The 11,873-nt window shown below is 38.7% G+C and overlaps 1 protein-coding gene across 2 annotated transcripts in view; it reads left to right on the top strand.

The window, feature by feature from the left end:
* Positions 1–242: 242 nt before the first annotated feature.
* manba (mannosidase, beta A, lysosomal) overlaps positions 243–11,873 on the top strand; it is a gene marked incomplete at its 5' end in the record, with an annotated part of 23,810 nt that continues 12,179 nt past the window's right edge. For both annotated transcript variants that reach the window (XM_025003112.2, XM_017442055.3), the window contains 12 exon segments: positions 243–337; positions 425–530; positions 618–791; positions 2,168–2,291; positions 2,742–2,911; positions 3,031–3,141; positions 3,381–3,532; positions 6,086–6,203; positions 7,108–7,194; positions 7,426–7,593; positions 7,683–7,901; positions 8,278–8,442. In XM_025003112.2, coding sequence (XP_024858880.1) covers positions 243–337; positions 425–530; positions 618–791; positions 2,168–2,291; positions 2,742–2,911; positions 3,031–3,141; positions 3,381–3,532; positions 6,086–6,203; positions 7,108–7,194; positions 7,426–7,593; positions 7,683–7,901; positions 8,278–8,442 — 1,689 coding nt within the window.

Raw genomic sequence — 11,873 nt, 5'->3', positions numbered from 1 at the left:
AAGTTAGTTTTAGACTTTTATGCACTAAATTCTACACTTTAACTAAAAGCAATACTTTTATTGTCAAGTATCCACAGAGAGATCTACTTGGTGTCGCTACATCCTATGGACATAAATAAATAATGCGTATTACATACCACTGCTTATATCTTTTTTTAATTTGGTTATTCAGATTTATTGAGTAATCTTTATCTAGAAAGTAGAAACAATCTGGAGCTGAAAATGTCACATTTGTTTTGTAGGACCCATATTTCAGGTTTAACGATTTATCATATCAATGGATTGCACTTGATAATTGGACGTACACAACTACATTTACTGTGCCTTCCCAAATAAGGTCAGTATGTTGCTGTGGATTATTTTAAAGATAAGTTTTAGTTGGCTGTATGTGAGCACCCCACCTGTTTGTTCTCTGCATTCACAGGGTCAGGAAGAAGGTGCTTCTTGTTTTTGACGGTGTGGACACTGCTGCCTCCATCTCACTTAATGGGATTGTTGTCGGGAAGACGGATAACATGTTTCGCAGATATGTGTGTTTAGTGAAAAACAGGTTCACAGTGTGCATTTTTTCATTTGTCCGTGAACCATCTTTAAAATAATCTGTTTCTGATGTGTAGGACTTCTCAGTCAGGAAGCTGCTGAAGGATGGTGAGAATGTGCTGGAAGTTAGTTTGCTGTCACCAGTCTTTTATAGCTCTGAGCGAAGGAAAGCTCATTCTTCCTACAGTGTGCCCCCTGAGTGTCCTCCAGATGTCCAGAAGGGGGAGTGTCATGTCAATTTCATTCGAAAAGTAAGAGCAAAATACCCTTTTGTACAAAATATAAATAAAAGCAGGAACATTTTTACTAATTACATTTTAGTAATTCCATCATTTTGAATTTGAAGAAACATTAAACTGCATGTTTAATTTCATAAAGCAAAACAAATTCTTGAAATCCAAATACGGTTCGGCAAATAGACCATTGGTGAGTCTATAAGGCAGTAGATTTTTTTTTTAATGATAATATTTTTTACCTTATTTTACCTAGTGTAATTTGTTGTTTTATGAGTTGTGACCTTTAAAGAGGACCTATTATGCTTCCTTGAACAAGTCAGGATAGGACTGTGGGCTGTACAAGACATGTTCATTACATTTAATACACAAAATCATTCTCAGATATTGAGATTTCACCTGATCAGTTCTGCCTGTTTTGAGTTCATTTTAGAAAAAGCAGTTTTAGGGCTACGTCACTATTATGCAGGTAAGCTGCTGTTGGCCACGCCCCCCACCCAACATCCCAAAAACTCACTGAAGGATTAAACTCTGCGGATCTACACACATTTGTATCATTATTAATTCAAACTCTGAGGATTCTGCTTTGCTTCCACCTCTGCGCCACAAGGTGTGAGTGTGGCACAGTGTGCCAAGATGTGAAGTCGAGCCGCTGACATCAGCACACAGACCTTTTTTTCCCGCTCAAATGCGACCTTTTCCCTTCACACTGTAGCTAATGTAGACTATCAATTTCAGTTTACTACAATTCCGACAGTAAATGCGCAGATATTGTGGGTAATGTAACGGGAGACACAAGATTCCTTCCTGAAATGATTTTCCCAAACTACAACTTTCTTTGGCAATATCAAGGGGACAGAGCCATCAACAATAAAATGAAGCCACACGGCTCTGTTCTCTGTGACTGGGAGAACATGCATGGATACATGTTCTATATTGCAGCTGACAACAGAACATTTTCCCTTTCCAGCAGACAGTGTTCAGCAGTAAAACCAACAGAAGAAATGTGATGATCTTCCTGTAATGAAGTGGGTGGAGCTCCACTTGGGTTGCTAGGTTAGGGGCTGGGCTCGGCTTAGGGTTGCTAGGTAACAAAAATTGTGACGCAACAATCCCAAGGTTTTTGTAACAGGCCGTTTTGCAACATTTACTTATTGTCAAAAAATGGCTGGGTGGGTTTTTTCTTTCCACATGGACTGTTTCTAAAAGCAGTAGATACCAAATGGAAGTACCAAAACATGCAAAAATGGAATTTTGCATAATAGGTCCCCTTTAAATGACTGTACAATTATATTTATTTATTTAAATTAGCAATAATTTTGATGACAATTTTAGATATTTAGATAGACAAACATACACCTTTATCTGCATAAACAGTATCTTTGTTGCTGTAGGAGCAGAGCTCCTTCAGCTGGGACTGGGGACCTTCGTTTCCCACTATGGGCATATGGAAAGATGTTCGACTGGATGCGTTTGATGTCTTGCACCTTATCCAGCTTTCTTCTCTTCCTCTTTATAGTATGTTCCATTTGATCTGACTTGTTTTAACATATCTACAAAAAAAGTATACTTTCAGCCATAAGCAGTATTCTAAAGGACCTCTGGCACATTTCTCCTCTGATAGAATGTGTTGCATTATTTATCTCCTGCAGTAGAGAACTGTGTAATATGCAATAGCTCAACAAATAAAAGAAGCTAATTTTTCTAGTGAGTTATCTAGAATTTTGAATCTTTTTTTTAAGTTTTGTGTTTTCTTGTAGCTTGTAGTGACAGAGTTTAGCTTTAACACAGAAAGGTGTGGGACAGTTGTAGTTCTACCTTTGTGTAAAAGGTTAAAACAGCAGCTAGTACTTGAACTTGTGTATTTGTCCCCACATATTTCCTCTGTAAATAACTATTATTTTTTCCCCTTACTTTGTTTTGTTTTTATTTTGACTTTAATTATGATTCCCCTGCATGTCTTTTCAGACTACAGTTCCACCCAGTGGAGGCTGCAGGTGGAGCTTCTTGTTGATGCAGTTCAGACCACCAGTTGCCAAGTGGAACTCTCTTTATCAGAGCTGGATTCAAAGCAAACCATCCAGAATCTATTTCTGCAGGGAAGGTTAAAGTACAACTTTACCTTACATATCAACAAGGTGCATGAAATACTCTAGTACAGCTGCTGGGTAGAACAAAGAGATTCTTTTAAAATTGAAGCATACCTTACTGTCAACAATATAAAATCCTCTTAATGTTTGCGTTTTTCTTTATCCAGAGTAGCAAGGTAAAGCGTTGGTGGCCTAGTGGACATGGTGGTCAACCTTTTTACCATTTCACTGTTAAAGGATTTCAGGATAAAGTTTTATTTCTGAGCTCAGAGTCGAAGGTAAGCATTTACTGCCCATGAGAACAAAAATTCTTCTTTATTTTGACAAAAGTTCTGTATGTAAAAATTTACAGTAAAAGAATAAACAGTGAAATAGTTGTTTTAAGGTAACATGTTTAATGATTTCTTACTTAAACCAGCTTTTTTCTCTCTAACTTTACATTGCAGATTTTTGTCCTCCTCAAATAAAATCTTTTTTTTTTTCAATCATTTTAATTGATAACAAGTCTTTCCTGCAGGTGTATTTCCGCACTGTGGAACTGATCCAGGAGCCAGTTATGGAATCTCCTGGGTTGAGCTTTTATTTTCGCATAAATGAGAAATCATTATTCCTCAAAGGCTCCAACTGGATCCCAGCCGACTCCTTCCAAGACAGAGTAAATTCTGCTGTGTGAGTTGTTTGAAAAAACTGTTCCTTAAAAGTCATCGCTCTTGTTTTGAGTGATGGGAATACTATCACTAACTAGAAAAACTGCATTATATGTGAAAATGCAGTGTATATGCTGAGTGCCGAATGAAATTTACTGCAGAAGCTTAAACTGAATTATTAAAGCTAAAAGAAGCAGAACACTAGGTTTGCTAAAAGCCTAAAGTAGCAAATTGCTAGCTAAAAGCCAAAATAGTAAAACTTTAGATCAAAGCTTAATGTAGAAAAAGGCTGAAAGCAAAAATAAAAAGGCTGGCAGGAAGCTGAAAGTAGCAAAAGTCTAACCAAAAGCTTAAAGTTTAGATTGGTAGCAAAAACAAACTAAAGTAGCATAAGAAGACGACAACAGAACAAGTATGTTAAAGAAGATTTCAAAGAGAATGATGATTTCAGGGAATTTAAGAGATCTCAATGTATTTCTATGGGAAAATGTTTTTAAATAAAAGTGAATATATTGGAAAGTATAAAAGTTAAAGAAAACAAAAGTCATAGCATCTATCTCCTGAATGACCTAAACCAGTGAGGATTTTTCATGCTTCTGCTGCAGTTCCCTGTTGCTTTGGAAAATAAATAATGAGTATTCTGTTTAAGTTGATTTTTTTTTTATTCATTAGTTTAAAAAAATAGTTCTAAATTTGAAGATTATTGTGATCTTGTAACATTAAAATGCAATGTGTTTATTTTTTACTCAAAATCTGTGTCACATAAGCCAGTATATCCCTGCCAAACTGCTGTGCATTCATCAAGCTTTTCGAGCCCAGATAGGGTAGGCATCGATAAATATAAGAAAAGGAAAATATCTGAAGACAATAGAACACAACGATGTCTGGGCAGATTAATGTGCATTTTCCTCTGATGATAGTGGCTTGGCTTACCAATATGCTTAATATGTGGTGAGAAATTGGCCAACAATAAAAGGTCAAACACAGCCTTCGCTAAACAATATCTGGAGGGAAATGAAAGGAAAATAAGCCATTTTGGAACTGATGCGAACAGATGATCTGAGCAAAAATCAATTCAAGATATGGATGAAGTCTGCAAATTCAACTACATATGCTAGTTTTGTGGCCACTCAGAAAATAGTCAGGCACAGGAAGCCTTTCACAAATTAAGAATATATGAAAGAATCATTCATTCATTTCAGAACATCTCTTTGCAAACTTTAAAAATGAGTGAAATTGTGCAGAAAATCAGAGATATGACTCCTTTTGTGAATACCATCAAATACATTACCATAAAAATGGCAGAAAATATCACAAAACAGCAAATTAAAGATATCGACTCAGCTGCAGCATACTCGGTTGCCTGTGATGAATCCAAAGACAAAAGTGACATTGAAATAGTGCTGTTCTGCCGAAATGTGAACTCTGCTTGACCACAGCAAGAACAGGTTGAGTTGATCCCATTAAAAGGCCAGACAGGGGGAGGACATCTGTGAGGCTGTCCTAGATTATTTAAGAGTCAAAGAAATCAAAAACCTCCCACCTGGTGTCAGTGCCTACTGATGGGGTACTCAGTAAGACTGGAGTACACAGGAGCTTTCTGGCCTTACTGCAGAAGTCCCTGGATAGAAAGCTGCTGACGTTTCACTGCATCCTGCATCAAGACACAAACATTTCCTCCAGAATGCACATAGTTAATGAATATTGTCAATAAAATAATGAAAAAAGCTTGAATCACTATCAGTTCTATTAGTTACTGGACAAGGTGAAGAGCACATACTCTGATCTCCTGCTGCATAACAAAGTCCGGTGGTTGTCCAGAGGCAAGGTGCTGAAACGCTTTGCCGCACATCTGGAAGAGGTGAAAACATTCCTGAGAAACAAAGAGCTTCTCAGGCTTCTATGGCTTCCAGTTCTGGCCTTACAAAAATACATATTTTAATCAGATATTTTGCAAATATGTATTTTACATTGTTCAGTGAAAGAATACGTTTTGTTTTTTTGTTCAGTTTAGGGTTGACGCTCTGCTATATCCTCCAGTAGCTTACAGATGATAAAAGGATTATGGCCTACGGCAGTTTTGGTTTGCTGCATGGATACTTTAAGTTCAGCTTATTTCATTTGAAAGAGACCTTGAACTCAGTGGGTTTTTTTTCACAATGCTTTCTTTGCATAAATAAAATTTCATAAGCAACACACTAGTCTACTTTTTTATACATAGCATAAAGGTTAAAAAAACAACAACAATATATGCAGTGTTATCTTTATTTTAGATGTCAAAAAGATTTGCTGCTCCCAGTGTTTTCTCTTTTGTGGAAACTGGGCTCTTTAAGTGTTAAAGGTTGCTGACCCCTGACCTAAACCTTTCAATGTATGAATGGCAAAAATGGCACAAAGTATGCAAAGATAATTAAAAAGGTATGGAAAAAAAACCCCAGAAAACTAATATGTCCAAACTTTATTGCACTTTAGTGTATTTATACTAACTTCAAATAAATAAAAACTTTAATGATTTTATTTTTACTGTGCTTTTTTAAAGCTTTCTCATTTTTTATTTTTATGTTGTCTGTGGCAGGTTAAGGAACTTGCTTCAGTCGGCAGTAGATGCTAACATGAACGCCCTCAGAGTCTGGGGAGGTGGTGTATATGAACAGGATCTATTCTACAACCTCTGCGATGAGCTGGGGATCATGGTAACTGCTACCATCATATTTATGATAATGTGGCCAAGTCTTTCAGTGTGACTGCATGCATTTTTTGCTGGGAGCCGTTTCATTTCAATACATTTCAGAAAGCCCAGGCAGCTTTGTGGATAATTATTCAGATATTTGTTGCTGAAAGAAGCTAATCATACACAACTATTTTCTGTAAGAGTTAAATATTTTTGCTTTGTTAAACATTCAAAATATATTTGTATTTATTGGCCTTTTTTAGAAAAAGAAGAAAAAATAAATAGTTCCACAAACATTAGTGAAAATAAATTATATGATAAGTTATTAATTAAATTGATGAGTGAAACTAAAGTTATATCAAAAACTACCTTGTATGATAAAGTTTTGAACAAAAATCTTGTGCAGTCTGTTAAGCACTCAGATCATATGTGATGGGGATGACTCCCAGCTACAATCCCAATTTCTAAAAAGTTGGCATTGTGTAAAATGTAAATAAAGCAGAATGCAATAATTTGCAGATCTCATAAACCCATGTTTTATTCACAAAAAAAGTAAACATCAAATGTTGAAACTAAGAAATTGTGCAATTTCTTGCTTAAATTAAACCATACATAAGTACATGTCAGTGCAGTGCTTCCTGCCCTCTGAATCTTTAAGTTCGTTTACACTGTCATTTTAGGATTTGTAATTGAATCTTGCTTTTGTTTGTACTAGTCAGTTTTAGGTTTAGTTAGAGATCGTTTTTACTGTCATTGCTAGATATTATCTGAAGAACAAGGTTGGTTTGTTCAAGTCTTAAGTAAAATGAGATATAGTTGAGCAATTTTTGGAATGAAGGCTTTATAGCTGTATGATTTTGATAGGGTAATACCAGTATGACTCATAAACATATTGCTGCTCACAGTGTTAAACTGTGTGTCTTTAGGTTTGGCAGGACTTCATGTTTGCCTGTGCTATGTATCCCACTGAGGACGACTTTATTCAGACAGTGAGGGAAGAGGTCATCCAACAGGTGAGGGGAATCACTATAATTGTTTTCTGTTAGGTTAGTTTTGAAGGTGAAAAATAATGGAATATACTCAATAAAACACAAGACCATAAATGTTTGTCCAACTTAGTTCATTATGCTTTAAGAAGATTTTCAAAATGACAACCAAAATAGTGGAAAATATATTTTTCAACATTAAAACCCTAAATTCCTGTTTTTCTTTCTTTCTTTTTATGTCTGATTTTTGTCCTTCAGGTGCAGCGTCTCAAGTCCCATCCCTCTATCATAGTTTGGAGTGGAAACAATGAAAATGAAGCTGCTTTGGCAACTAACTGGTTCAACATCCCTGCTTCCCAGAAGCCTACATACATAAAAGACTATGTGAAGCTTTATGTGAACAACATTAGGAAGATTGTACAAGAGGTTAGAATTATATTTTAAAATATCTTTGAAGTAAACCCCAGTAAAACTATGAGTGTAACTGTGTATTGTAAGGACTTTATCTACCTCAGGAGGACCAGAGTCGTCCGTTTCTTGTCTCCAGTCCAACTAACGGTGCAGAATCTGAGCAGGAGGGATGGGTGGCAGCAAATCCTTATGACCCTCACTTCGGAGATGTTCATTTCTACAACTACAACATGGATTGCTGGGACTGGAGGACTTTTCCTCGGACCCGCTTTGCCTCTGAATATGGCTTCCAGTCCTGGCCTTCCTTCTCCACTCTGGAGCCGGTACATAGACATAACAGTTTCATTTCAGTTGAAGTTTTACAATCAAAAACTGTATTACTTTCTTAAGTGTTAACATTTGAATTTCAGACAGAGTACTGTATAATATGTTCTTTGAGTCAGATTACAGCACTTAGAATGAAACATTACATTTAGTGTAGTAGATCCACAAAGCATACATCTCAAAACAGGATAAAACAAGAATTATTATGGTTTGTGGCTATTAAAGTAACTTAATACTTGTAAAATAATTAAGAAAAGACTTTGTTTGAAATAATATTTTGGACTTAGGTAACTTATTTTTTTCATACATCAGAGCTGAATAAAAGCTTTTAAATATTTTTGTCTGTTTGTTTTTTTTTATTATGGTACACCAAAGGTTTCTATTCCAGAAGACTGGAGCTACAACAGTAACTTCACCTCCCATCGTCAACATCATGAGAGTGGAAACCAGCAGATGTTGCAGCAGGCTGCTCTCCACTTCAACTTACCAAACTCTACAGTTCCCCTGAAAAGATTTACAGATACTCTGTACATCACTCAGGTAAATCAATCAAACCATACTTCCAATATATAGTACACCCTACCATAATCCTACAGAAAGCACCAATCTAAATCTTGAATAAAATTCATGTTTCCATTCAGTCAAGCTAGACGAATGTATACCAAAAGCATTATTGTTGTTTTAGATTGAGAAGGTGGTTAAAACCAAGCTGTTCTCTGCCACTACAGCATTTTTAAAGAAAACTAGAAAAGTCCCTGAAGAAACTTTGAAGGGGCCTACCACTTGGTGTGTTTATACTGAATGAGGATGACTCCAAAAGTTGATCAGTTGTCGACAGGCATCATAGACATCAAAAAACAGTTGTAGACCTTGACATTTGACCCTTGACCTTGAAATCCGTAGGGTTGATCCTTGACACATGAGGTGTCCATTTTTTAAGTTTGACCTTCCTACTGTACAGGGTTGCAGAGTTGGAGCACTCGGGCTCTTGTGACCTTGAATTCCAAAGGGCTATTCCTTGACCCATAGGGAGTCCAGCTGTTAAGTTTGACTTTCCTACGTTACACGGTGTCAGAGTTAGAGCCTTCTTTCACATGTAGCCTTGACCTTTGACCGTAAAATCAATAGGGCTGATTTTAACTGCACTAGTCTCAAAAATCCACACTTCGTACTGATGTCCATTTCTTTATTCCACTCAAGAACCACGGAACACCGCGAAAACTATAAAACACGACAACACAACATTAAGCATAAGCTTCAATAAACAAACAATACTAAGTTCTTTTTTCTCTCTCTTTCACAGTATTACATCGTACAAAGCTTAACAAAAAATTAACATAAATTACAATCATTAACAGTATTACCGTGTTCGCCAGTTAAAACCAGTTCCAGAAATAAGATGGAGCCTCTAAACATATCTCCAACTGCGTGTTCTCTGTCTCTGTCTGTTTGGCTCATTTCATTTTCAGTCACGCTTCCAGTTTGCTGTTGTGCGTTTCAAACAAAACAATTTCACTTAAATAAACCTAAATAAGATTAAAGAACATGTTACAAATATTAGACATACCCTAATATTCAATGTTGCTCAAAGAAATGTATCTGTTTTGAATATGGAAAAAACAGTGACTTGCCAACTTCTGGGTTGCCATAGCAACATGAAACAAACGGTAGGTAAGCGTCAGTTACATTGATCCTCAACTCATGAGGTGTTCAGCTGTGAAGTTTGACAATCCTTGCAACCTTTGACCTTTGACCTTGTGACTTTAATATCTCTAGCATTGATCCCTGACTCATGAGTGTTCTAGCTGTGAAGTTTGATCTTACATTACATGGTTGCCGAGTTAGAGCACGCACACGTTTTTGTCTGAATTTTGATCCCCTTAGCTTTGGTGGCCATCTTGATTTTTTTTGTTTAGCATTGAGTACACCATGAGGCTCTGTCTCACCTCCTGCCACACCAAATTTCAGCTCAATATATATGACAATAACTGAGTTGAAGCTGAAAGAAACTTTAAAGTGAAACTAATTCTCATGTCAAAGCTTAAGCTCACCTCCAGGCAGATTTTGAAAATTCCATCAATGTGGGCGGAGCCAAGAGACACTTAGAGGCGTGGCCGAGTGTGGCCATGAGCGGAGGGGTAGCAGGGTGTTGTCAGGACGACAGAACATAACAGCTAGCTTAATTTGTCTTATAGTGAAACATGGAGAGTGAGTGACAAGAGTGATGCAGGTAGTTTTGCCACCGAACAGTCTTTCGAGGTAGAGGATTTTTTACCACCCTTGTCACCACAGTATGAGGGAGGGTTTGTGGAGCTCAGCGGGAATGAGCCATACCAGTTCGAGCCGCTGGCTCAAGGCGCTGACTCTGGGATGCCCGAAGTGTTTGACATGGTATCTACCAGAAATTAACAAACCCGAATAGCCATGCCACAACGTTCGCCGCGCTGGCTAAGCCCAGGAGCCGACCCCACAACAGCTCGGAATCCACACCAGCCCCCAGTAGAGAAACCGCCCAGCGCCAAGCAGGAGAACCCCAACACACCGGGCAGGCACCAGTCCACAGCGGCAGCTGGAACCCAGAAGGACCAAGGTGAAAGGGCATTTTTGGTCTATGAAAACTTGGCGCAAGTTGTATAAACAACGGAATAGCTATGGACAGCGTTGGCCCTGTGTTGTTGCTGTTTTTTAAACTTATGGGGATTCTCCTGAGACTTCAGGAAGAGAGGCGCAGTGGAAGAAATGCTCTGGATGCTGCGATTGTTGCACGGAGTAGGACAGCTGTTATCCGCTGGAGATTTCAGGCTTTACAGCTAGGGCCAACCCCCTGAGAGGTCTAGAGGGAGGGGACGCCCATCGGAGCTCAGCGGAGCCCAGCGCAGCCCTCGGGACGCTAGCCAAGCCCAGCCAAACCCCAGGAGCCATAGACCACCCGGCAGGAGCCCACAACTGTAGGACGTGGTCCGGGCACCCACACAAGGAAGTTAGACTTAGACAAGAGGTGACTATTTGTGAGCAGCAGTGTGGACTTGTGCCATGAAAGAGCATGGCAGTTTTGCTTTAAGCATGCTGATGGAGAAGTACAGAGAGGGTCAGAAAGTACTTCATTGTGTTTTTGTGGATTTAGAAAAAGCATATGACAGGGTGCTGATGGAGGAGCTGTGGTGTTGAGTGAGGAATCTGGAGTTGCAGAGAAGTATGTTAGACTGGTACAGGACATGTATGAGGACAGCAGGACAGTGGTGAGGACAGCAGGACATGTATGAGGACAGCAGGACAGTGGTGAGGTCAGCTGAAGGAGTGACAGATAGCTTCAAAGTGGAGGTGGGACTGCATCAAGGATCGGCTCTGAGCCCCTTCTTGTTTGCTCTGGTGATGGACACACTAACAGATGAGGTCAGGCAGGAATCTCTGTGGACTATAATGTTTGCAGATGACATTGTGATCCGTGATGACAACAGGGGACAGGTGGAAGAGAACTTGGACAGGTGGAGGTATATACTTGACAGACAAGGAAGTCAGTCGTAGCAAAGCAGAGTACATGTGTGTGAATGAGAGGGAGGCAGGTGGAACAGTGAGACTCAAAGGTGCACGACTTCAAGTACTTAGGGTCCACTGTCCAGGAAAACGGACTGTGGTAAAGAGGTGAAGAAGAGTCCAGGCAGAATGAACTAGATGGAGAAAAGTTTCAGGAGTGATTTGTGACAAAAAGGTTGGCAGCAAAGGTCAAAGGAAAGATTTACAGACAGTGGTGAGAGCAGCCATGTTGTATGGTTTGGAGACAGTGGGACTGACAAAAAGACAGGAGACAGAACTGAAGGTGGATAGGATTAGGAATGAGGTCATCAGAGGTACAGCACAGGTTGAACAACCTGGTGATAAAGTTAGAGAGGTCAGACTGACATGGTTTGGACATGTGCAGAGGAGGGACAGTGGGTATATTGGTAGAAGGATGTTAGAGATGCAGCTGCCAG

This window comes from Kryptolebias marmoratus, linkage group LG10 (assembly GCF_001649575.2).
Source record: "Kryptolebias marmoratus isolate JLee-2015 linkage group LG10, ASM164957v2, whole genome shotgun sequence".
NCBI lineage: Eukaryota > Metazoa > Chordata > Actinopteri > Cyprinodontiformes > Rivulidae > Kryptolebias > Kryptolebias marmoratus.
The sequence above is the reverse complement of the archived record's forward strand: the minus strand, read 5'-3'. Positions and strand labels throughout refer to the sequence as shown.